We start from the raw sequence: 27,242 nt of genomic DNA, 5'->3' as shown, positions 1-27,242 counted from the left end.
ATATATATATATATATATAATTATTATTACTATTGGAGAAAAGAGAAACCCCACGGATCTGTATCGCCATCGGCTGAATACCAAATGAGTTTACATCCCTTATTATCATCCCCCGTATTAAATCTAAACGTAAATCATAATTAAGTATCATAATAATCCTTCATGCAGAATGATTGACTAACGAAATACAATCACGGTCGTGCTGAAAATAAATGATTGAACACCGTGTCTGATCATACAAATTGCATATCTGAAGTACTATGTGAGTTTCTTGTGTATCAAGCCCAACAAATTCGAAAAATATTGTAAACACATTTTTTATGCGGTCATATTTCATTTTTGCGGTATGTTAGCTGAGAGTATATTATTTCTTACTTGCCAATTATCTTATACCTAGGTACAATAATCGAACATGTTTTTTTTTATCAGTGTCTGTTTCGTTTAACTGTTATTTGTATTTAAAAATGTTTTATAACTAACAACGTACAAATACAACATTACCGTTTTTACTGTAATTGATTTATATAAATGTACATTATGTTATTTGTTTTATTATTATATTGTAATTAGTTCAAACCCAAATTTGCTAGTTAGAAAATCTGTCGTTCGAAAATGTTGAGCATTGTGCATCTGCTTATTTTTTCCCGTGACGGTATGATATACTTTGACGTTTGTTTGTGGTATCAGATTTCGAGTTTAATGAAATATTCTCAGAAAAGGAAAAGTCGAGAAATATGTCATAACATAATTTCATTTTGTGTAAATATCAAGTTATTTGATCTCAAGTGAAAAAAAAAAAAATAAAGTATAATATAATTTTCATCATATAAAATAATGAACCAGTTACCATATTTATGGTTCGTTAAATTCTTAATTGGTTTTTTACAATGATAGAAACATTTTGGGATTGTGAATTTACAGATTTAAAGTATTAAGTTGGTATTATTGAAATTATGATAAACTTTAGTTTATTATGTTATGTAAACTGTAGACGGAATAATGGTTCTAGTGTTTTTTTTATATTAGACCGATAACGGTTGTCTTGATGAATTTCAAACACTGTTTTCGTTATTGAATATTTTATTGTGCTCCGTTAATTCGTTAACAATCAATCTGATTTTCATTTTAATCCACTACTTTTCATTTACCTAATTTCAATTTTCTAAAACTTTGGTAAATAATTGTTAATTATAATATATGAGCATAAAAGCTGTCACTATTTTAATAACCCTTCCCTGCTTAAATTTTTGTTTTAAATTATGCAAACAATTTCTTTTTTCGTATATAATGATTTTAGTTTTTTATGTATTTTTTTAGAAAAATTTGTTAGAGCTGTTTTTTTATGAGGTGGGGGGAATGCATACACACATAGTACATGTTAACAGCTATATGATAAGTTTAAAAATAATACTAAAAAGATACAATTGTTTTGAAACTTCTTCTTTCCATTAATGCGAATACTGTACACAAATGACTAGTTATCTTAATTAGTATTTGTGATTTTCAAAAATTAACTTGTAACAGAAAAAAATTAACGTTTTAATTGAGTTCCGTTCGTATACTTTACTGTATAGCTCTACAAATTGAATGATTAAAATATTCTTGAAAACTCAAAACCAACACTTGAAAGTCACTTAATTTTGTTTATCCAAAACTCTGTTATTCTGCAGCATTCTATCGTCCTAGTGCATTGTTTTGACAATATTTGTGTGAAGTCGCAATAAAGTGTACAAATGTACAGATGAGTGCCGAGTAATTGCATTTTCTTATTTTTAAGCTAGTCCAAACAACAATGCTCTTAAATTACCAATAACCGAGTATTTACCTTTTATCGTTGCATTTCGCTTAGTATTTGCGGTCCATAAATGTGTATTCGTTGAAATATTATACTAAATTATTTTCGATGTAACTTCATGCGCATATTGTGTACAAGCATTGACCCGTGGTTTAAATAGACAACTTGTCACCAATTTAAATATAGGTAAATTGTAAAGCACGTGTAGGGTTTCAAGACGACTTTACAATTTTGATATACATATCATTTGGTATTCCATAAAACACACTACCAGTGATTGTTATGAGCTATTAAAGCATAGAGAAATCCAATAAACACGTCGTTAATCCCTCGAAAAAAAATACAACAACATGAAAAAATACTCAAACGTTTTGTAATCGGTTGGTCGGTAAAAAATATTACATTTTCCTAGTTTTTTATGTACAAATCTCAAAAGTCAAAACCGTAGTTTTTTTTATAGTTTTAGCGTCGTTTTTTTTAACGGTCGCGTTATAAATTCGGAATAAAATAAAACAATATGAGCGTTAAAAAAAAACATCAACTCTGTGCGCATTTGACCCAAAACTTACAAAAGGTGATGACTATTTTAGCAGTTTAAATACATTTCCATATAAAACACGTTTTACAAAAACATGAATAAATGACCATGGTACTTTTTTTTTTTTTGAAAGCGACAAATTTAAATAGACTTAAAGTACATGTACATACGCAAAGTATAATATCTAAATCGTAAACGGGTAGACAGGGTAGACTAGTCTCACTTAAGTTATCAATGCTCAATGTGTCTATATAGCAGCCTGCAGCTCCTTGACAGCTATTAGTAAATTATTCTGTGTTTTGACAATTATTAAATTTTACCGGTGGTATTAACCACTATACCGGTTATTCTAAATAGGTTGACAAAATGTGTTTGCGGGTTTTTTTTATTAGTACACTTAAACAAAAAACAAAAATACTAACAAAAGTGTTAGTAGGATTAAATCTTTATTCAAAGAGAAGATAACAATAATTGTGTAACGTAACAGTGAAATTTCCGTATCTCTGTAGTTAATTTGACGGATGAATTTGGTGTGGAGGTTAAAATTACAAGTACTCTAAGGTTTAGGTCGAAATTCTATAGTTATGTCCACCGCAAGCACGATCATGGTGAATGTAAAACGGATACATAATAAGTAATAACCGTCCGAAAACTTAAGATAATATTCTCTCGTATAGCGACCCAAGGCGATCCACGTTTGGGTTTGACCACAAAGGCCTTTCTGATATCATTAGACCGTCAATGCTGGCATCGCCTTTCGACACTTTCATCATCGTATAACCATAGACGTTATCAAGGGAATAACCTTTAAACCGACGGTGTTATATTTTTCCTTTAGAGTACGCGCCGTAAACTACCCTCGGATAAATCTACCCCATTGGTTACGCCTTCGGACATTTGAATAGAAGCGGTATTTCCTGAAATAATAAGGGCGCGTTTTAATGCGGCCAGTTTGAAGACAAATTTAAACATAAAAAAATAATAAAATTTGTATAAGGAAAATTCTTCTTCTCTATTTATAAAAATTGATGTATGCATAATATGTAGCATAAGCATAACTATAAAACGTCTGGGATTTTAACCGAACTCGGCGCACATATGAATTACGATCTGGAAAATAATACTGTGGTAAAATAACATACTATTTAGATCAAAGTATCACTGAGAAATCACAAGGGAAAATTTAACTTATTATTAATTGATACTCGAAAAGTGTGACAAAACGTAGGAGAAACAATAACTAGCTGGCATGGATCCGCTCCTAGACACGTAACTTCAACAATATAGTTTTACACGAGAACAATTGCTTTACCTCAATCGATTATTGGTTTAGATACAATAAACACTTTGTAATTTAACTTTTTTAATAACACAAGAAAAATGAACGTATCCCCAGTGTTCCCAAAGCAATCTCGGACCGTCAATAAAAGCATCCATGGACCTCAGTGGGTATTTCCTTGGTTTTTCTCGTGCTGTTATGGCTAACGAAAGGCTAGAAAATTAGGAACGTAGATATCTTTTAAAACGTTGAAGTAATCCAATAAATGTAATTATTTCCATTACTTAAGAACAACATGACTATAAATGCAAAAATAATTAAAGGAGACAATTGATAGGTATAGAAATATTTACATTTCGAAGGAAATTGAGCCTACAATATCTAATATCTTGGAGATGTTGTTGTGAATTTATATTAGTCTATTTGTCGACTTTGGAGGCACAATATTTCTAAACGGAAGGCTTAGATGGTAGACGGGATATGAGATTGGGTGTGGTATTTGCAACGGCGTAAGGCGTACTCACATTTTTGGTGGAAGTGTTTGTTTGAAATATTTTCGCACGACGAAATTTCATCCATATTTTATTTCTATTATAAACGCGAAAGGTGATCCTCTTGGTATATTGCACACTTGTCTGAGAGTCGTTTAAGATTTGGTCCATCACCTTTTACACTTCGTGGCATTTGAATCATCGAAGAACATTACGGTTCAACAGTGATGCTTTTGAGTATTTATAAACATGTATATATATATATATATATATATATATATACATATATATATATACACATCCAAGTCTCAACGCAGTTATACTAAAGGATAGAATCGAAAATAGAATAAAATTATACCAATTGTTATCTATCTGGTTACTAGTTGGCAAAATAATATGTGTTGTTATATAAGGTACATTACGTTCGAAAATCGTTTTCCTTCAGAATAATAATATAGACACCCTCTTAAATAAAATCATTAAAGAATAAAATTATAGTTAAAAGTTAAAATATATAGAAATATAGTTCGGCAAGATATAATTTTAAAATAATTTAAAATCTTGGAATAAACGCGGAAAATTAAAAAACTGCTAATAATTGTAAATATTTTTTTTAATTTTTTTTTTTTAATCTTATATATGCGTCTGTATTGAAGAACAATAACAAATAACACGATTCGGCAATTTTATCTATAACTATTATCAAAACAGAAAGCAAAACGCTGCATAAAACAACATATTTTAAATTGTTTTTTTGTTGTCGTAGACTGTACAACCGCCAAAGCTTTCACGAAAGTTGCTGTTAGCTTTGATCGTATTAGTAGATGAATTGTCTTGGAGTTTAAACTCTGCTGAAACTATTATGGTCTATTGACTGGTAATAATTAATTGTTTTATATTAGTACATCATAAGTGTATAGTATAATATATAACCTGTTTTGTTCATCTAGGCTCTCTTATATTTAATAAATAAAAGTATCTTTAAAATCTAATTTCTAAATTCAATAAAAACAATTTTTCTCTGAAAAGTAATTGAACGTACAAAGAATAATTACATATTGAATAACGAACAGACACCTATGGGTTTTGAGTTTTGACAGTTACATTTAAATATGACAGCTCACCGTTTTTCATCCCCACTAATATTAATAATATGGTAATCGAGTACAAGTTAAATCCGTTTCGCCTTCTCTTTGATCGCCTACAATCATTAATCAAACGGTGCTTTCCATTGTCGCGGGTCCAGAGTGGAATATAAAAATTAAAAGTCGTGTCTCGCGTTTGACCCCAAAAACAAAAGATCACTTTTACCTTTTAAACTGGCCTTCGCTGAGTCAATATGTGTTTAAAAAAATGGGGGAGGGCAAACACGCCGAAAATACTTATAATTATTATTATATAGTGATATCTTCACGCTCATGTCACATTTGCAGGTGACAATTTATTCTAATGTTGGCAGGAGTGATATCGTCTCCGCCCTCTCGATTAGACCTGTTGTTTCCTATAAATACACTGCACAGTCACCCTGTTGCTTATATATGTTCCTCCCACGGCGGTCGTAATCGCTTACAAAGTTTTTACCATAGCCAGAGCGCGGTTAATAGTCTGTGATAGGTTTTTTTTTTTACATCTCCAAAAACGCCGGCTTATGTAAATTCGTTGCCTTCCAAGCGGAAAACCATTAGTCGACAGTGTCCGACCAGAGAAATGGCCCAAATTATGCCTATACTTTTTAATTCGCCTGTAAAGAGAACATAAGTTTAATTAACTTTTTTTCCCGCTTCGCCGACTTAAATTTAGTAAAAATATACTACACACATCAAACAACCCGATTCCGGATAATCAGAAAAAAAAAATGAATAAACCTTTTCATCGACATCATGATATTACAAAATATTTACTATTGTATTTTATCCGTTTTGTCATAATCTTAAAAAAATGATAATAATATGATGGACAATCATAAGTTCTGTAATGTTAAAACTTTCATAGATTGAAGTATTAATTGTTTTATTTTACAAAAGATTTATACAATCTGCATTTTTTGCAACGTTTTATAAAACTCTAAATAATTTGTATTTGAATTCCTGAAATTCAAAGTGTTAAAAAATAACAATTTTATTTGTTTACAATTTTCGTTATTAAAGTCTGCAACAGATGAAAATGATTATGTCTTCTATTATTTTTATCTAGAATTTAAATAAATTAACTTGGAAATTAATAATTGTAGGAAGTCTGTTAAAAAAACAATTTTGTCAACGCGATAAAACTTCAATACAATAAAATATATTTTCTTTGAAATTAGTTTGTAAACAAAGTTAATAATTTATAAATTAATAGTGTTGCAAGGAATTCTTATTTAAGTATTAAAAAAAAAAAAATTGTGTTTCACAGTCTGTTCCGAAGTTGAAAAGTTAATTAATTCGGTTATGATCTTTTTCATTAATTTTTTTTATTTTTCTAATTGAAAAATAATTTATACTTAAATATTATAAACATTCTATTATTTTCCATTGATTTTCAAAAACCAATTGGTTTCCTTAAGACTAAGAACAAAGGACTCGTTATCAAAACAATTTTGACGGTAAAAGCTACGCAAATGCGTTCGATTTCATTTTATTCAACGTTATTTTGTCCACACACTTCACTCACACTGTTATTCTCTATTGTTCATCTATATTTATGTATAAAATATATGTGTGTACATCTAGTCTGCTGTATATTTTCCGGCTGCTCTTCGTACACACTCTTGGGTAGATGTTTATATTGGAGTTCATAAATCCAAAAACACTATAATGCAGTACAGATGTGAGATGGCTTGTGCAATTCCCGGGCAACCCTAAAAATAATACTCATATAAGTGTGCCGTCTGTTTTGTTTTATTTATTTTGTTCCCTTTCACTTGAAATGAAAAATCGAAGGGTTCAATAAGTATGTCACCACAGCTATTGTTTATGAGTGTGTGTATCTATACATAATATATTTATGTATATTAGGTTTATAAGGGTCAATCGTACATTTTATCAAGTGACCGTTAGAAATCAGGGGTTACAGTTTTCGTTCTATATACAAAGGATTTGCGTGAGATTAAAATACGTATTTAAACTCAAAATATTGAGCGATTTTAATACAATTTGATTAAACGAATGAATAGCCAACACAGAAGTGTGAATTTTATCAACAAATTTACCCGCGTCATTTTTTATAGGCCAAACAAATTGGCCATTAATTTAGACCGAAATTATTTCCAAAAAATGATTAGCTAAAGACGATTATGTATTATGAGGCTCTGTTGTTACGTTGTTAACATTTAGTTAATACATTATTAATCGGAACTCAATTTTTTAAATTATCTAATAATTAAAAATTTTTTTTTATAATCAAAATTACCTATTGCGATTATATTGGAAATTCTTAGATTATGATGACAACAAAACTCGTATCCCAAAGTCTTCAAAAATAAAGAAAACTTGGTGAATTTAGAAAGAAATTAATTTCTAAAAATATTAGATTTGAAGTCACATAAAAATTAATTTGATATCCCCTAAAATTTAGAACTACAAATACTTGTTCCCAATTTTTCGAAAAACTCATTTTTTAAAAGAAAATTTTGAAATTAACGTAAAAATGTGTTAAGTCAACGGGCTGAATAAAGTTCCGAGCAAAATTTCTATTTTATTCACTGACTAAAAAAAATCTATTCGTCCCGGAGAGAATAACTCGGGTAAAAATAAAATACTGTTTTACACTTTTTTTTTAAAAATATGTAAACTGTAAAATTATTGTACGCTTATTCCGGAAAAACATTTTTTTAGTCAGAGAGTAAAATTTCAAAATTTCTCGGAACTTTATCCGAACCCTTTTATTAAAATCTCTGATGGAAATATATAACGACTTTTAAGCTTTCGCTCGAGTTGGCAAAACAGGAATATTTTAATATGTCGACTCGATTTTGATACGTGTTACTTAGAACATCTCTATTGTAAATCGTCATAAGTCACATAATTCGCAGGCAGAAACAAAAACTATATATTGCCTTTGAGGTGGGTATTTCATATAATATAAACAATACCTCGAATGTTAATTTGCCCTAAATAACATAACTCGCTTAAAATTTCCCCGGAATTCTGCTTTAACCAAAGTTTCCTCATAAACTTTGTACAATATTAATATACAACCGTATTGTTTTATTTCCATTTCGATTCAATGCGTAACGTCGTCTTGTTGCGGTTAATTAAATTTAATCCCATTATCAATCTTCATTAATAACGTTTCCAGTTTCCAGGTAACCAATAACTTATTACTTTTATTGGTATTAGATGACTTGATACTAAAATTCGATAAGACATAAGCGCGTGCCCATCGATAATGCGTTTATCGGTGTTCTAGTTCTGGCCAAAGTCTATAGGCATATTTATATATATATATATATATGTAGCCGTTGCATAAAAGTGAATTAACTCGATTACATAAAACACACAAATCTTTGGGGTTTTTTACAAGCAAAAACAATTGCATTAACAACATGGTAGGTATACTGGTAGGTATGCAGGTATACTTTTTTTTAACATGAAAATTTCTCGCGCAATTAAAAACATGTACGATTTGGAGTTTTATGTTAACCGTATCGTTTGCTCGAGATGTATTGCCGACGCGTACATACGTGGCTACAGAGGATTTAACCAAATAAACATTTTAAAAGCACCGTAATTGCATGAGCAATAACAAAAAGTTACACAATGGTCAATAACGCATTAACCATCCATCCGCTGTGCTGCCAGCCGTCTTCCTATACCGGCCTGTGTTCCTCCCTAACAGTGTTTGCTTAACCGAACCCGCAAACCCTCAGACATTAATTAGCAGTAGAATTAATTTCCACGGGCTGTAAGTTTTCGCCGTTTAATCACTGTTTCGCGGTGGAGGTGTGGAACATAAGCTGACTGGAAGGGATCTGTTATACAATTATTGTGGTCGCATTTTCAATGGTTGCGTACACTAACAATAACACATTAAACCAACCGTATCAGATGACGATGGCATTAGAAGTTAATAGTATACAGGTTGACAACACGTATCATGAGTACCTATCATTTCGGATGACTGTCGCAGTCTAAAGAGTTCTAAATAATAATTATACAGTGGATTAATAATAGCCGTTTGAACTTTGAACCGGATAAACACTCGAAAACGTGTTTGTTATATTTTATTTGTCTACTTATATAGATAAAGAGTGTATACTAAATAAAATTAGTACAGAGTACTTACAATTTGTGTAATTTATTTAACTTAGAGTTATTAAATAAATGATTTATTACTGTATATTTATGTTTCTTGATTATATCATTTTTTTTAAAATCATATTATTGAAGATTTGTATTATATTTATTTAATTTTTGTATACTAGCATTTCACCTTCGCATCCTTTGTCCTCCACACGATTATACCCATATCTAAAACTTTCTTAACCTTTCTTCCTTGTCTGGTCGTAGGCGCGCAGCTGATTTGTCATTTTCGATGTTTAACATGTTGTTAGATGACAAACAATTGTGCTATGATTGTCACAATGTTTCGATTTTACTGAAATCAACAATACAAATAAAAAAATACTTTTTATCTTATATTCTATAACGTTGTATTAAACTGAGAATAAAATTAATTAACTAAAATTCCGTTAGTAATGCCGGCAGCAATGCTTTTTTAATCATTTGGAAAGTGAAAGAGATGAAAAGATAAAAAGAGATTCACTATTAGTAATGCACCATTTCATAGCAATTGATCGTAAATTTAATTATTTGAATTGTTTCGAAGTATATACATAATATGTATATAATATATTTCTTGTTGCTTTTATTAAATACCTTCCAGTCATGCCATTTGTTTTTTCAAAAACAAGACATATAAATGCATTTAATCAGTTTCGAAACGGCCGAATTTCCATTATGACCAATAATAATATTAAATTTCAAATTATCCAGAGTTAACGCAACAAACTATAGCAAACACCGAGAAGTAGGTCGATCTGTGATAAATAGTTTATGAAATATTTTATTCATTTTTTTTTTTAGCAACATCATTCTTTGTCATGTTTATTTAACTCCCCGAGGACATGTGTATAATGTGCGTTTAGTAATAACACACACATATACATATATATATATATATAATTGCAAAGAACAAGAGGAACTCAATGTATACGATAGATCACAAAGAGAACAACATTATCACCAACCATTGGGGTACAATTTTTATTCATATAATGTTTTTCAGTAGTTTCGGTAATTTATCGACTTTTGCTATCGGCAACCATGTTTTTTTGCAAATTAACCCTTTATGGTTTTTTTTTTATATAAAAACAATGTGGCGTGGTAGAACATTGTGCCGCAAAAACAACTATAGAAAAACTCTAATGAGGTAATTAGATATGAATGTATTATTTTATTATTTTTTTATTTCTCGAGCCTCCGAGTGTCCAGATGTGTTTTAGCGCAACTCAGTTTTTGCCGGCAATTCCAGCAATTTGTTACACCTGCTGTGTGCGCGCACCAGAAAACGTCCGATTATAAGTTTTCTCTCAAAAATTCTTTGTCTACCAGAGAATATAAAAATGTATTATACCCTTTTAATTAGAACCCCTCTGCACGTCCTAATTGCCAGGGCAAATGATGTTGTATGAGGCGCCGAGAAACCCTTTATTTTTATTGTTACTATTATTATTATTATTATTCTAGCCCTGTTTAACACCTTGAAGCCAACGATAAGTCGCTAATAGGTGTTAAAAATTTCATTAGTTATGGGAAAATCTACGTCTAGTTAACTCAAGATAAATCGACAGCATTTTATCTCAAGAATATTTCATACAAATTTGGAACTAATTCGACTATTTTTAAAAAAAGTTATAAAGCGCCGTAATATAAAATAAAAAGTTTGTAAGTTTGTTGCGTGATGTGTTTGATTTTGAAGGAGAAAGGGTGAACTTGCTAGCTCATTAAAGGATTTTTCAGATACGATTACTGAACTATAGAGTAGCTACATAAAAAAATGAGTCCAGCAATACAGAACATATAGTGGGTACATTCTCACTAAACAAAAAAATAATAATTGTAGCAATACATTCTTAACTAGGCGTCAAGGCTAGGCCATTAATAAAATCCTGACCGTTTATTTATATAAATTTGTTAACATAAAGAACTTAAATCATTATAATACAGTAAACCCCATTTACTGCTTTAAAAAGGCATTTATCATTCAAATGTTAATTGTTTTGTTGGCGTTTTTGTATAGGAAAAGTATGCAGTCTTATCGGTATAAAATGTAAACATCAGTAGTCGGTACATTATCGACTAACAATGAAGCATCAACGAAAAACCTTTTTTTTAAACGATTTAAATCCCCACAACGGTGGCTTTCCGTTTTTCTTTTGTTCACTTGTCGGGTTATCTCTTTATGGTTTCGAATAAAAACAAAAAGCTTTACGATGGATGTAGACTTCCATGGTAAAACTTTGAAACAATGAGAGAAAACGATTTTTAAACGATATCTTTGCGGAATCGAACGTTCCTCTCGAGTTAATAGCGGTGCTCGGAACCAAATCTAAAGTCACTAGCTTTCACATAATTCTAAATTGGATTATCAACGTTCAAGATACGAGTCAGTTATTTTATTTTCACCTGTAACTGGATAAATATTCCAAGATCTAGCTTTGTTTAGTACTCTTGATCCATTTGATCACTATAATTATGAAAAAACAAATTATGTAGATGAGAGTACAAGTAAGAATATTTTTCTTCTTCTTGATCTTCTACGGTCCAGGGTCCTCGAAGGACTTTCGCTGCCTCTACTAGATTACTCCACCTGGTTCTGTCTATGTTATCATCTATTATTATTCCCCGAGTGCATTTGTTTATATCATCATTGATTCTGTTTGCTAAACGCTGTCTAAGGTGGTCCTTAGGTATTTTCCCATTTATCTTACCTGTCAGAGATTTCTTCAAGATGCCGTTAGACATCTAGACACCACCAGGTAAGCATTTATACCGGGTTGTTGGTATATTTGTTGCGCTTCTCTATTTGTTTTCCTTCTGTTCATGTAATTTCTAAAATTGGTCCATATATCCGTTCCACTTAACATTACACAGAGGCGTTCCTCTTGATCGTCTAGAAAAAAATCCGGCTTAAACAATTTATCCAAAGCATAAATAACCCTTGTTTACAGCAGGTATTATCGATTGGATTTTATTGTGCATTTGTACATATTGTTGCAATAGTTATAATTGCCCCAAGATCCGAATCGTCTCTTGTTCCTCTTGACATGACTACTTTGTTTACTTTCAATCTTTCAGGTTAATTGGTTTCAAGCCCATCGGTGGTTTAGCTGCTTTTATTGAATCATCTGATCTTGCCACTACTTCTTGTCACACTTTGCCTATTATAAAAATATCATCTACATAAGCAACTAGCAAGTAACGTGCTATTAAACCAAATATCTATGCCTTGGCGTATTGAAATTGATCTAACGAACTTACCTCTCAAAAAACTGACAGTTTCCGATTATATTTCTAGAGTATACTTCAAATCGTCTAATAGTACCAATGTTAGAACCTTGTAACTCTGTAACCGCTTGTATCCACATTTTAGTGTTTATAATAAATAACCAAAATTTCCCAAAAAATACATAAATAGTATATTTTGGATATTTTGTTAGGTTAGCATCGGTGACAAACAGTTAATATACCAGATAATAATTATTATCAGATCAAATAACGTGTCACGTTAATTAAATTTCCCTAGACGGGTGCTAGTTTGTATAACACATTTCAAACTACCCCACAAATGTTTTTCTCTCTGCTGCTGTTTTTGAAAGCTTAAATATTATATGTATTTATGCATTTATGTGTGTGATATGTGCTCTTAATTGAAATTTCTATGCAGATCATCGGTGCTACTTTTTAGTTTTGACTTTCTCCCACGTCACCTCAAAATCTACAATTCAAAAGAACTCGAAACGACTTGTCTAAAGTTAGAATTCGCATACTTTATAGTTAATTCATAAACTGCATAAGAAGTGTACATTGCTCTTGCAGAGAGGCGAGGTCCAAAATGTCTTTCTCTAAACAATTTCAGTCGACTACCGAGTCAAAACGGAAATTGTACATCGACTGGATCATTGACTGGTTCCATTTATATAATTAACATCTCTTACTTTTACAAAAGTGATAAAACTAATTTTAAAGCTTTGCAGATAATATAGATAAGCAGTTTTTTCTTTTTAAATATAACATAAAAGATTATCCAATTTCACAGGCAATAAAATCCGTTCTCGTTATTTTATCAACAAATACCTTTTGTGCTGTTTGGATTCCATGAACATATTTTTTTCTTTAATCAGATCACCAATCACCTACTGTAAATATTTATTGAGGAAAAAAGTGTCATCATTAACTTTTATTATTAAACCTTGGCTACTTCAAGATATCAAAATACCTTTAACAATGGCAGATTAAAATCAAATTTACTATCAAAGGTTACTTACTCTAGACTATGTAAAAAAAATAATCGAAGTTATTTAACACCAACCATTCAATTTATATTTTCTTATACAGTTAATAGAACGTAGTGGGTAAGTACTATACTTACCTATAGTGGGCAGAGTCTGCCGCACATATAAGAGCTTACAACAAATAAATCCTGTTTAATTGAGCCCTATATTATATCACAAGACAATACAATTTCAAAATAATCCATTCCAATTTATTTTGACATGCCATTAGATTATTGTACATTAAATTGGAAGATTAGCCAACACTACCATTTAAAAATCTTGAATCTTATTAAGATAGATTTCGATAGTTACATTTATTTGTATTTTCTGATATTTTTAGGTTAGAAATTTTAAAGTCCATCTTATTCTTTTCATAATCGAGAGAAACATTTTAAATTTATGACGGAATGTCATAGGAATGCATATTATAATGTACTCTAGTATTATTATAATACAATATAGTATAATAATATTCATATCACGAGTCGGTAAGGAAAAAAACACAAATGTTTTATCAACATTTATTATTTTACTTTTACTAGGAATAAGATGAATCCAGTGAACTTATAACAATTGTTTCCGTGTTTTTTTCCCTGTTTTTATAATCTTTTGTAATTTTTAACCAATTTCCGGAATTGTTGTAACCTACCCGGGTCGACTGCTAATTAGGTTCTTTCGTGGGCTATTTTTTTTTTTTTTTTGCAAGACCCATTAATTAAGGAGTGAAGTGTAGTCGATTCTTTGCAAAATAATATTATAGAGCTAAATTTATAAAGTATACTTAAAAATACAGCAATGTGGATTTTTTTTTTTTGGTTGTTATTTTTTTGTCAGACCAATGACCATCAGTCACAATGTTGAAAAAGTTTAAAAAATGTTAATCAAATTGATTTGCATGGATCAAAACCAAAGTGTCTTAAAATTTTTGTAAAATCAACAAATATTCACAGTAAATAAAATATAATTTTAACTGTGCTTAAGCGTTTTTAAGATGTCAACAACTCAATGCACTCTTAAGTACTTACATTTAGCACAAATCATATTAACTTTTGTACGATTTGTTTATTTGTAGATTTGGCATAGTAATAAAGTACAAACGCAAAATTAAAGAAAAATAATTGATTAAGATATTATTGAACAATTCACTAAAATTGAATAGACTAAATATTTATAATGATTTTATAACTATTTTACTACTATTTATTTTATTTTTATTTTTTACTATATCATTATTAAGTATATAAGTAATGCACATGATAATAGATAATATAACTTATTTAAAATATCAGATTTTTTTTATTGTATTTATTTATCAAAACTAAAATGTTTCAGCATATTACATGCTATTACAAGTTTTCTTAAATATCAGATTTATGAGCAAATATCTTTCGGAAGTAAAAATAAATTAAATATCGGATGATGGCACTAACAATATATGATTGTTTATTCAAACGTCAACTTACAATGTGTCGTTTAGCTGTTATTTAAAGTGTTTTAAACATTTTTAACACAAGTTAAGGACAAGTTTAACATTTTTCCCGCCAAACTTAAAAAAGTTTAAATGAGTAAAAATAAAATAAAAACATTCGGTTGATATAATATTTGCAATATAAACTATATACTTCTTTATTAAACATTAAAAAATTACGACTTACCCCATAAAACCATCCTTTAATATAGTAGTGTTAACTTGAAAACGTGATATTATTCTAGATCTTTTATTACAATAACGGTTTTATTACACAAAGTTTTTATCCCAGAAAACTCAGAATAAAATATTATTGTACATGTTTTTATGGCGCGCAATAAACAGAATCGATTTTTAATTGAACGCAAATATTAATTAATTAGCTTATTCAAGTGTTTGCTTAAAATGTGTGTATATTAAAATAATATCCAGCAACACGGTAATGGCACAAAGCTTAGTATTAAAAAAAAATCGTAGCGCTCGTGAATGTGTGTGTATATATTATATACGAAGCAGAGCAATCTGAGTTAACCGATGTAAATTTTAAACATTATTTTGCGCAAACATTGCGACCAATTTTTTTTAATGGTGCAGCTGATTTTTTTTTAGCAGAACTATCTTTTAACTAACTTTTAGAGAAACTATCAATTGTTTATGGCATACATTATGATTGTGTTAATTTTCTGTACCATAAAACTTGTACTAAAAAATATTATTACAATGTAAAAGTTTTAGTTCTTTACACCTTTGAGTATTATACTACCCGTGCATAGTGGACTTTTGGATTTTTCGTTAACTATATAGTTGTCCCAACTCCCAAACGACCTATAAATCTTTCACGTTGTCGAAAACCGCATTAAGCATGCAAACAAAAATTGGAACGAAAAGTGTTCTCATTTTATGGGATCTAAAAGAGTTGTTAAAAAAAATAACTGATACAAGTTCAAAAAATTGTAAATAAGTTTACTCAGTTTGTTAAATAAATTGTGAAAGTTCTTTACAAGATTGTGGCTAAGTTTTTTGTTATTGAGATCCTCTGTCAATAATTATATTTTGACACTTCAGATTTATTTGATGGGTTTCTGTTTCAATTATTTTCATGCTAACGAGTCGTGGGTTTTTTTACTTAATGAAGATTGACAAGTCATTGGAGCATAATTTACACTTAAAACAACATTCTTCCCGAGAATTGCGTTTTGCTCTTTGTTCAGAGGCTTATCATGGCAGTGGCACAGGAAATAATACAGACTACGGAAATTATCTTTATGATAGTACAGAATAAATTTGTAATTATTGTGTATTTGTAATTTTGAAGGGAAAATCTGTTGTCTTGTTCTTGTGAAGTATAAATAATTGTATAAATGAAAAATATATTTATATCGAGGTTTAGCTGAATTGTGTTTATTCACCCGTGGATTTGTCAAAACCTAATAAAAAATGGTTTTCTTATTAGTATTTTATATGATTGTGCCCTTTCGATCCTATATTAAACATTTAATTATATTATATTATTTATACAAGCATCAAGAGATACATCAACCTAATATTTAAACATTATATCAAGTATACTTATACAAAATATACAGTCATACCTGCCATTCAACAAATATTATCATAATTAAATACAGTCAACTCGATGACTATATTTAATCGATGAATTCAATCAGGTTAAATTATATTAATTTATTTTTATATATACGGGACTGGTACAATTCAATTAATGAACAACAAATAATAATTTTAATATAACTGCATAGTTTATTTTGAACTTAATTGTAACTAAAACTTGTTCTACGGATTGAGAAGAAAATGTTTTCAATGTAGTTAAAAAAAACAAAATTTTCCTAATCAAAAACTATACCAAAGTAACCATACTAAAGTTATTAAATTACCATTTTTATATTTATTGCGCCTATTATAACATGTGTGGATTAATAGTAGCTATCCTGTTTGTTGTTTTATACAGCAGCGTAGCCATATGGCATCTAGTGACGACAAATAGGGTTTTAACGTATCTACTTATTAATGTTATTTAAAATTTTTAGAATTCGTTTTTTGGGGAATTTTTAAGCTTATCTAAAACATAAACAATGGAACCAACATTTGGTCCTGAACTTTCAAGTATATAAAGTCAAATAAACTATACCATGCTTACATCGTGATAACAAGTTTAGGTAAATAACCCGGTTTTTATTTTCGAGAGGTACGATAATATAATAATTTTACTTGAACCGATGCCATTTTGTTCCGGGTCGTTAAATTTACGGTTAAATGTCACTTTGTTTAATAATAATATAGGAGACATTTTGTCCGTTTCGTGTTTACCTTCATTTTATATTACAACATTGTACCTATTTTGTTTTGGCTACGGTTGTGGCTTCGGTGATTTTAGACATGGCGAATGATATTAATTATAAAAAGCATAAACGGCGATAATTGCTATTGGCAATTTTTCTTTTGCGACAGAAACAGTTGCTACATTCTCTGTTTTAGATGTTTGTTTGAATTGGCCGTGACGGGTTAAAAGAGCCGGTCGTGTACAAAGCTCGATCTGTACTATACACATACATATCACATGTTTTCTTGGTTAAGTGCTATTTATTTTTTCTACACTCGTATACGGTAAGGCCGACACACAAACAACGGATACGCTGCTAGACGCGTGCTTAGATTTATTCAACAAAACCACTCTCTCTCTAAACGCCCATCCGCGTCTTAGATACCGACGTTTAAAACTCGAGCAGTTGTAGTTTTGCCCTTCCAGACGAACTTCTACACACACTATAAACGCATTCCCGGGATCTGCTGGCTACAATCCAGCTACCGCGTTTGTCATAAAACAAAATAGCCCGACTAAATTGTTATACCGTCGAATTAATTAAACGCACGCAAAATATACACTTGGCCTGAACTGTAAAATCATATTATGTACATTGACTGTGACTAACTTATTTAAACGCCCGTACAAGAGGGTAGGAGGCATAGCAGCCTATGGCTCTAACCCCCCCCCCCCCAAAAAAAAAAAGGTTCAATAGTCAATTCATTGCGTGTAGAAGAAAACTGATAATACAGGGGAGAAAAAAGCTTTGCTAATGAGATTTAGTCAATGGTCCTCCTCAAATCCTGAATTTGCTCCTCAATAACTTATTTCACATATGACTTACTCGATTTGACCTCGTCCCAGGTCTGTGGTCCGTGTGGACAAATACTAGCGTTATAAACAAGCGATATTACGACTTCAATTGGACCATCTTTATTATGGTTAATCTAACCGTTAGACCTTGATGTTATAAAATATAAACACAATTCAGTATAATCTTGTTTTTTTTTTTAATTTTGTCGTTTGAAAACAGTGAAACGCAATACGATTTGTTTAAAGTCTATTTAAATGTCAGTACACAATCGGCGACTCTTCACTAACTAACAAATTCAATGACAATTCAAAAAATAACTACATATAATAATCGTTCTCACTCGCACTCCATTTAGATTCTATAAACGCAGTGCCCGCGTTTATAGGCGAACAGTTACTACTAACGAACCAAACTTGTATGTTTAAAACCGTAAAACTTTCAGCCGGTTCAAATGTGTTTTTATTTGCCTATTCTTTCTCCAGATAAACTTTTTTGTAACTTTGTGCTTACTGTTAATAAATATAGTCCCGACCAACCAAACGCCTACGTATGCGAACAGCATAAAATAGCCGAGACTTGGAATTGTTAGATCTAACAGCATCTGAATAGGCTTGTGTATCAGTCGATGCCTTCGGTCTACAATGTACGCAGTGTGTAACAAGTGATAAAAAATAAACATCGTCTAGAATCGTTAAGTTAGGTTAGGCAGCCAACAAACCTATCGTAATCGTAAAATCGGCCGGATGATTAGTTAAATTGATTTCCACTCTCGGCCTAACGTATGCTATGAATTGCTCAATGTACGTTTAGCAATAAAACATTTTATTGAATTTTGTGTTTTTTTTTACTTGCAGCCGGATAGTGACAAGAATCCAGAAGCAACCGGATATACAGATGAACCACCAGTTCCACCTCCACCACCTCCTTCGAATGGTAAAGCGATAAATTATTTAACTAGACGATTCAATTCAGAAATACATTTTTCCAAAATTATATAATTACGATAAAACCGCTTCCACAAGTATTAGACATTTAACTGCGTTTGAAATTTTAATTGAGCACCGTCATGGAATATTCATTGAAAAATTGAGCGAAAAACTTATGTACTATGTTATTTGAGATATCTAAAAAAAAAATTGATGTTTTTTTATTTCTGAACTTTTATGTGCGCAAGTTTTTTTTGTATAATAATATTTAGCTGAAGTATACATAATTAAAAAATTGTCTTATTTAAAGTTCGTTGTATGAATAATAGTTTTTTAGATTCCCCATTTAGTACACCAATTATTAATAACTTTCAAACAATTCTGTTTAAAATGCTACACCATGTACTTTATATTATACTCTTATCGATCAACACTAAAGTCTGACCAAATTTTAACCCATTCTGAAATAGTCAGGGTTTTGGCCGGATCGATTCCACGTGGAATGCTCCATGTCCATTGGATAATTTCTCATGAGGGCACAATATCGTAATAGTTTCTGAATATTTCAAAGTGTACTCTATTAGAGCTGTCATTGAAACTAGAGAATTCCATTTGTTTAGTATTACAAAGTTGTTATATACAGTAAACGCATAGTACATAATAACATGTCAACTTGCATCTATCATAGTATAATCAGTGAACTAGGGTGTGTTTACTTTTGCAGCGAATCACGAGTATCAGGTGGCAAACCTCAAAGGAGAAAAGGGAGATCCGGGCCTCAAGGTAAATATACTTTTGCGTTTATCATGTGTGCACCTATATTTTGTTATGCGAACATAATTATTACAAATGTGTCACACGGGCACAAAACGTTAGGCAATAAACCATTTAGCATGCACCGACGCGGTATTCCGGTGTCGCTCGTTAGCATATCAATATTGATCTCGAGGAATTAATGGTTTCCCGGTCGTCCGTAATAATAACAATAATTGGTTGACATTAATATGTTTTGTTACAGGGAGAGTCGATCCGTGGACCACCAGGACCTCCGGGTCCCCCAGGAACACCGTTTTCCGGTGACTTTGCCATCGACGAACAAGTGAGTAAAACGCCATACATAGCTTTTCAAATTTGTAAAAATTATGAACATTTATTTACTGTCTGAACGTGAAAATGACCTCAGTGTTTGCCGCAGCTTTAATAATTATACTATCTTAATGATGATAACAATTATTATTGTTACTCCCATTCGGCGACGGCAAGCGCAGTTAACATTAAAACGTCAACCGAATGAGACGGGTTCAGTTTAAACTGACAACATCCTTTCAGACAAGCGCCGGCACATATTTCTCGTATTTCTGATGAGTTTTCCTGTAATTACTCGAAATCAAATCGTATCCGTTCATTAAGATTTCACCATTGTAAACGGGCTTTACAATGTTAATGTTGGCGACGACATCGGTGATAGCGACGTTTTGTTTAATATAAATGAACCTTTTGTCACGTCTAGTAATGATTGAACAATGCTACGTTTTATATGCGAACAAAAAAAAATATGTTGTACATACTTTAGTATATTGCACTTATTATACAGCACATTGTTTTCGACAAGCATTTGTACAAGTTTTGTATAATTATAGTATAAAAGTATATATATATTTGTCTTGGTAACATATACTGCTACTCTGTTTATCTAGCTCCGTGTCTCCTTCATCGGTTTATCATCTATATAGGCGTTCGACTATATTATTTTCCTCCTTTTTTTTCAACATGTCCAAAACATATAAATCTATTCTCTCTCGTGTACTACTTCACCTGCAATACACGTTAAAATCTGTAATTTTTGGCTGGTTGCATTGTTTCCATTGCGGTTTTTATTTTTCGCGATGGTGGATAAGGAGTCTGAGTTTTTTGCACGTACCACGCAACATGTAGTCGTAACAATTTTAATGTCATAAAAATTCCGCAATCCCGATTTAGTAGTGGGAATAGTTTAACTACACCGAACAGCTTTCAAATTAAATTTAGCGTCGCGCGAGGAGATTGTCTCGTCCTACTATTTTTTTTTGTAACACATAATACCGTACACGTAATTGTTTTTGTAGCCATTTTGTTTTGTGTAAGTTTACCGCGGGAAAATACACTCGCCGTACATCCGATAACATGTGTCCAAGGTGGAACTTATTTCGATATTAAATTCCCATATCTATACAGTTAATATGTCACAGTACGTTGCTAACTCTCAAATGTAGCCTTTTAATTTTATCAATCAAACGAATGACCGACTACTAAGACCTGCGTCCACTATACAAGCGCCCCCCCTCCCCACTACTTAATGAACTGCGAAATAGAAACTAATCCGAGTCCTGTAGCCATAAATTAATTAATTTACCGCCCAATACTCCTATTGTGATTAAATTTGGATAATTAGGTAGCAATCGATTAAGTTAAAAATAATACAGTGCAAACGTGTAAATGTACAACAGCAGTGTAATTTGTTAATAGGAAACTATTATGAAATTATAAAAATTGTACCGTCAAATATAAGGATACAATTTTTTGGTGCCAAAAAAAGGCTAAGTCCGTCTTCAAGGAAAAATAATTTAACCAGAAAAAAAGATTTATTTTTTGTTCGGACTAGAAAACTTAAGTCCCAGACCATTATAATTTAGGTGAGAGTAGAAATATAATTAAATTTTCTATGAATAGAATGCAATAAACCACTTTTAAAAGCTTATCCTGAAAAGTTTAGAAATATTAATTAAGCTCTTTCGCTGTCGCCAAAGAAGAGTAAGTGTCTAGACGTCTTACTTTATAATAATACTTCCTACTTATTATTATTAAGCCTAATTTTAAACATGTAATATTTCTATAGTTTTCTATATTTAAATGCGTTATTATCTTGCAATTTAATACTTAATAGGACGCCACACATGCCGTTTTTTCATGTAAATACAAGGGTTAGAAATCTGTATACACTGATGATTATAACATATTTATCATATGAACATAATGTTGACATTAATAGAAAAATCAAGACTCGTGCTATACTTTCTCGGTGATTATTTTTTGGTTTACACTAGGTTACAAACCAAAAATAATAATTTAATACACTAACGATAACTTGAAATGTTCAAAAAAAAAATGTTTATCTTAATTTTTGTTAAAATTATAATGGAAAAGCGAGAGCCAATTTTCTTAGGAAAACGTTTATAATCGAGATTGTGATAATCTTATTTAAATGTGGTATGTGTCTAAGAAAATATAGAGTTGAAAATATATATTGTTAGCGATTCCCAATACGGAGTTTATTAGAGTACTACAAAGCTAAATAGACTGCCCGGATAATTCTGGCGGATGGCAATACGGATCAGTGCTATATAACTCTACCAAGTCTTACAAATAACTTGAATTCCAATTATATAATCTGTTTTAGCCAACTGTTAGGCTGAAATGTTAATGTTTTGACAAAAGCTAATGTATAACAATATATAAACTAAAAAAATCTCAATACATACCGGACTACGAGAATTATTCGCACAGCTCAATACAATATGATATTTGCGTAATTTGTTGGGACATTCTTGGGTCGGGCCAACCAAAACCAGTGGCCAAGATTATGTATTACATCGGTTGTCGTTTCCTAAGCTGTGTGCGTCTTATTTAAATTGGCAAAGTTTCGATTTCGCTTCCTCTTGTGTGCGTCGTGTTTGCCGTTATTATATAAAGTTGGCCAAATACTTAGCCCTTCGGCGGCAACTGCACACAACCCGCCTTGGTTTTATGTACGGCTAATACACTAATCCGCTTTTGGACCACGTGCTTCAAATTGCTAATATGCAGTTTTGATAGTGCGTCCGACGCTGTGCCTTTTTACCCGTCGGTTGGACGAGGCGCGTGCAAATCAAATTCTGCAAAAACTATATTGCCAACAAAATTAATAATTCATTGTATATGTATAATTATTGTATAACTGCAAGTATATGTATATGCATATATATTGTGATTTCAGCTCGTCAAGGCCGGAGTGGTAGGACCCAGAGGTCCACCTGGAGTGTGCAGTTGCAACCTGACTACGCTTTTCGCCCCAGGAAATATACCGGAGTTGTTACCGGGACCGCCGGGCAATCCGGGCACCGACGGCAAGACCGGGTTGACTGGACTACCGGTGAGTACATACACATATGTTAGACTACAGGCATATCTTTATAGTTTAAATTACAAAACCGATTTCTGACAACACAACGAAGGACGGTCTCGGAGGGTCTCAGACCCTCGGACTCGGATTTCAGTAAAATTTTCCATTTGTATGTTGTTCTGTTAGGGATTGTGAGAAATCAAAACGGTATAAAATAAGATTTTATAAAAATAATAACCATTTTACAAGAGAGCAAAAATACAAATTAAATTTTAACTACATGTTTTACATGGTTTGTGTGAATTCATTTTTGCAATATCTCTTTCGAAAATGTCCTTCCTTTCTTCGTGGTTTTCGGCCTTCAACCTTTCAACAATTTTTTATAATAATTACAAAACAAATACATATAGAAAAATGTCATCTCATTGATAAAATACAGTAAGTCAGTTAAGTTTTTGAATACATTTTGTGTAAAACAAACATTTTAATATGAAACATATTAAATTCTGTGATACTAAAATGAATATTAGCTGTTATAAATCGAATTAAATATTTTTATAATACATTTTAAAACACTACTTACCTACCTAAATAGCCAATCTCCAAAAATTATGTTGTGTTTGGCTAAATCTGACTTGCCTCTTTCTTGTCAAAGTATTACATAATTCTTCGTTTAATTACATTGTTCTATTAAAATCACGATATATTTTTTTAATAAGAGAGGCTGTACGTTTTTAGTTTTTAACTGTTAAATTTGTTAAAGGTCACTATTATAACAAGGCAAAGACCCTTTAAATGGTCCAAAGTTCCTCGAAATTATTTGTAAACGTTTTACATTTTCTATATAGTATATACAGCCTAGACCTACCACGGACTGTTGATCACATTTATTTTAGAGTACTCTGATAAATGCAACCACCATGTTTTTATTACAAAACAAACATTTATGTTTACCGAAATAAACAAACTTAGCCAAACCGTTTTTTAAACTAGAAACTTTTTATCTCTTTTTAGTGAGATAATATTATATTATAGTACATTTTGCTAAGGGTAAACTTTTATTTATTAGTTTTATTACAAATAAAGGCCGACTTTGTATAAGTTCATTTAAATAAATGTTTGGTATTCAAATTCACCCTATTCCTTTAAAAAAAAAAAAATTATAATCACCATTTAATATAGGTATATCACCAACAGAATACCAATACTTATATATTGCACACGGTTGGGATTAAAGGCGGTTAAATGACCACTGGGGAATTGGCAAGTACGTACTCTTGCATTAAAATAATAACGCTAAATAGCAATTTTAGTCGTTTCCAGAGCACATTCTGAGATTATATATATAATAGGACGGGGTAATTTCCAATGGGCATTATTATGGTGGGCTTAGCTGTAAAATAAAATAAATTGTTGTTGTGTATGGTTGTAACAATAAAACAGCACATAACATAATTTACATTGATTAAATGTATTCTGTGTATAAATTTCAAAAAATATCAATATGAAATGAAGTTAAAATTTCCATTTTAGTCGTTTTGTATTAAATTCCACGTATATAATATGTCTGTTATAAAGACATTGGCTGTCGAGAACCATAGAGTTCTTGATTAAATAATACATTTACAATAATAATATAATATTATGCATATGAAGGGTCTCTAGCCGTTTCGAAAATTATACATAATATTATTTGTATGTAAATTTATCAAAACAGCACTCGAAGTATTAATCTCAATAATAAATTGAATTATTAAGATTTATAATTACTGTACATGAAAGTTGAAATGCATGTATGTAATGATAAAATATTGCGTAAGGGCTTTTAAATTAGAAATAGTGTAATTTTTTTATCCAATACTTATTTTTCTTGTTAAATTCGTGTAAATATATATATATATACAGGGTGTCCCATTTTAAAATACTAATCGATTTTTCTCTAAAAATACTGATCCAATCAAATAGTTGCTTATTAAAGGCTTTTAGAGTACAAAGGGGGACGTTATAAAAAATTAAAAAATAGGGTTTAAAATTCAAAATGGCCGACTTACGGTCAAAAATATGTTTTTTTTAAATGGAAACCATGTATTTTTCGTTAACCAAAAAAATGTTCTTATCAAAACTAACAACTTTTGTAGAAATTTTTTTTCGAAAAACCCATCATTTTTAAATTAGGTATCTTTAGCTATTTTTAGTTTTGATATTTTATTTTTATACATATGGTAACCTTGTCATGTGTAGTAACCTTGGTATGTGTGGTAACCTTGGTATGTGTGATAACCATGGTTTTTGTCTTTGCGATACACAGAAAAGAGGATAACGTTAACGTTAAAGATAATGATAATGTAATGGTAAGGTTAGGTTAGGTTAGAAAATTATAAACATACCACAGTTACCACATAAATCAAGGTTTCCACTTATATCAAGTTATCACACATGTCACATACCATAGTTACCTCACAAACCAAGGTTACCACACAAACCAAGGTTACCACATATACCAAGGTTACTACACATGACAAGGTCACCATATGCATCAAAATAAAATAACAAAACTAAAATTAGCTAAAGATACTTAATTTAAAAATTATGGGTTTTTCGAAAAAATGTTCTACAAAAGTTGTTAGTTTTGATAAGAACATTTGTTTGGTTAACAAAAAATACATGGTTTCCATTTAAAAAAAACATGTTTTTTAATGTAAGTCAGCCATTTTGAATTTTGGACCCTATTTTTTAATTTTTTATAACGTCCCTCTTTGTACTCTAAAAGTCTCTAATAAGCAACTATTTGATTGGATCAGTATTTTTAGAGAAAAATCGATTAGTATTTTAAAATGGGACACCCTGTGTATATATATAAATGTATACAAATTTTTTTTAATGTTTCCATTGCAACACTAAACGAAGAGACGTTTACAGTGTTAAACTTTTTTACCGATAATGACATTCATGACGGAAAAATGTCAGAGATTTATTGTATAATGCAATACGTGACACAACACGTACATGTATAATATTGTTTATATGATTAATGAAATATTTTAAATTTGTGCGAAATCTCATTTGAGTTTAATACTATTATTATAATAATATACAAAATGTAAAATAATATATACATTTGTATGTACAAATATATATGTATGTATATATATATACATTATTTACCAGTATGATAAGAAATGAAGAGTGAAAGTGCCAAAGTATAAAAATTGTACTTTATAATTTGATTTGTATTTTATTCATTACCCGAAACAATTTTGTAAATTTTTCAAGTAAAGAATAGTTATTTATAAAAAAATCAATCATATTTAAAACTCAAAAATATGTTAAAGTGTTTTCGGTAATGAATAAAATACAAAACAAATTATAAAGTTAAATTTTTATACTTTGGCACTTGGAACATTTGACACTTTCACTCTTCAAATATTTTTCAACATTCTATTAAGAATACTAGATAAATGTTTACAAAGTTAACGTCATCGTATTAATGACCATATTAAAATAAAGAATTTAACTTTGATTTTGTAGGGCCCAGCAGGACTACCGGGAGAACGTGGGCCCGAAGGATTAAGAGGTAAGCAGAATGAACAGTTTTTATTATTATATTTTGTTTTACATTAAAATGCAATAATATTTTTAAAAACAATTAAAATCGTGAAGAAAAGTTTTATATTTAATATATTTTTAAGTTTTTAATCATAATTTCTTTAGTATTTGCTTTACTACCGACGAACTTTTCAAATTTGTAATTTTATTTTAACACTGTCACATTTTAACAATTAGTTTAGAGTCCAAGATACTCATTTTAAACATTAATATTTTTTCAAAAATTTTATAATAGGATGCTAATTGGTTGGTATCATATTTTTTAATCAAAATATATATTATTTTATCCAAACTATAAAAAAAAGGTACCCAAAATACATTATGTGTTA

The 27,242-nt window shown here is 30.5% G+C and overlaps 1 protein-coding gene across 1 annotated transcript in view; it reads left to right on the top strand.

The window, feature by feature from the left end:
• The window catches only part of LOC126833454 (collagen alpha-1(XVIII) chain-like), a 134,914-nt gene that overhangs the window by 98,480 nt on the left and 9,192 nt on the right, over positions 1–27,242 (top strand). The window contains exons 6-10 of the mRNA XM_050564803.1: positions 19,098–19,176; positions 19,894–19,952; positions 20,188–20,268; positions 23,182–23,337; positions 26,836–26,881. Coding sequence (XP_050420760.1) covers positions 19,098–19,176; positions 19,894–19,952; positions 20,188–20,268; positions 23,182–23,337; positions 26,836–26,881 — 421 coding nt within the window. The remainder of the gene's footprint in view (positions 1–19,097; positions 19,177–19,893; positions 19,953–20,187; positions 20,269–23,181; positions 23,338–26,835; positions 26,882–27,242) is intronic.

Source organism: Adelges cooleyi, unplaced genomic scaffold (assembly GCF_023614345.1).
Source record: "Adelges cooleyi isolate 19-005CV unplaced genomic scaffold, UGA_ACOO_1.1 ACOO_flye_CR_arks_rails_tigmint_CR_PRNA_2, whole genome shotgun sequence".
In the NCBI taxonomy this organism is placed as follows: domain Eukaryota; kingdom Metazoa; phylum Arthropoda; class Insecta; order Hemiptera; family Adelgidae; genus Adelges; species Adelges cooleyi.
This window is presented reverse-complemented; position numbering and strand designations above follow the sequence as displayed.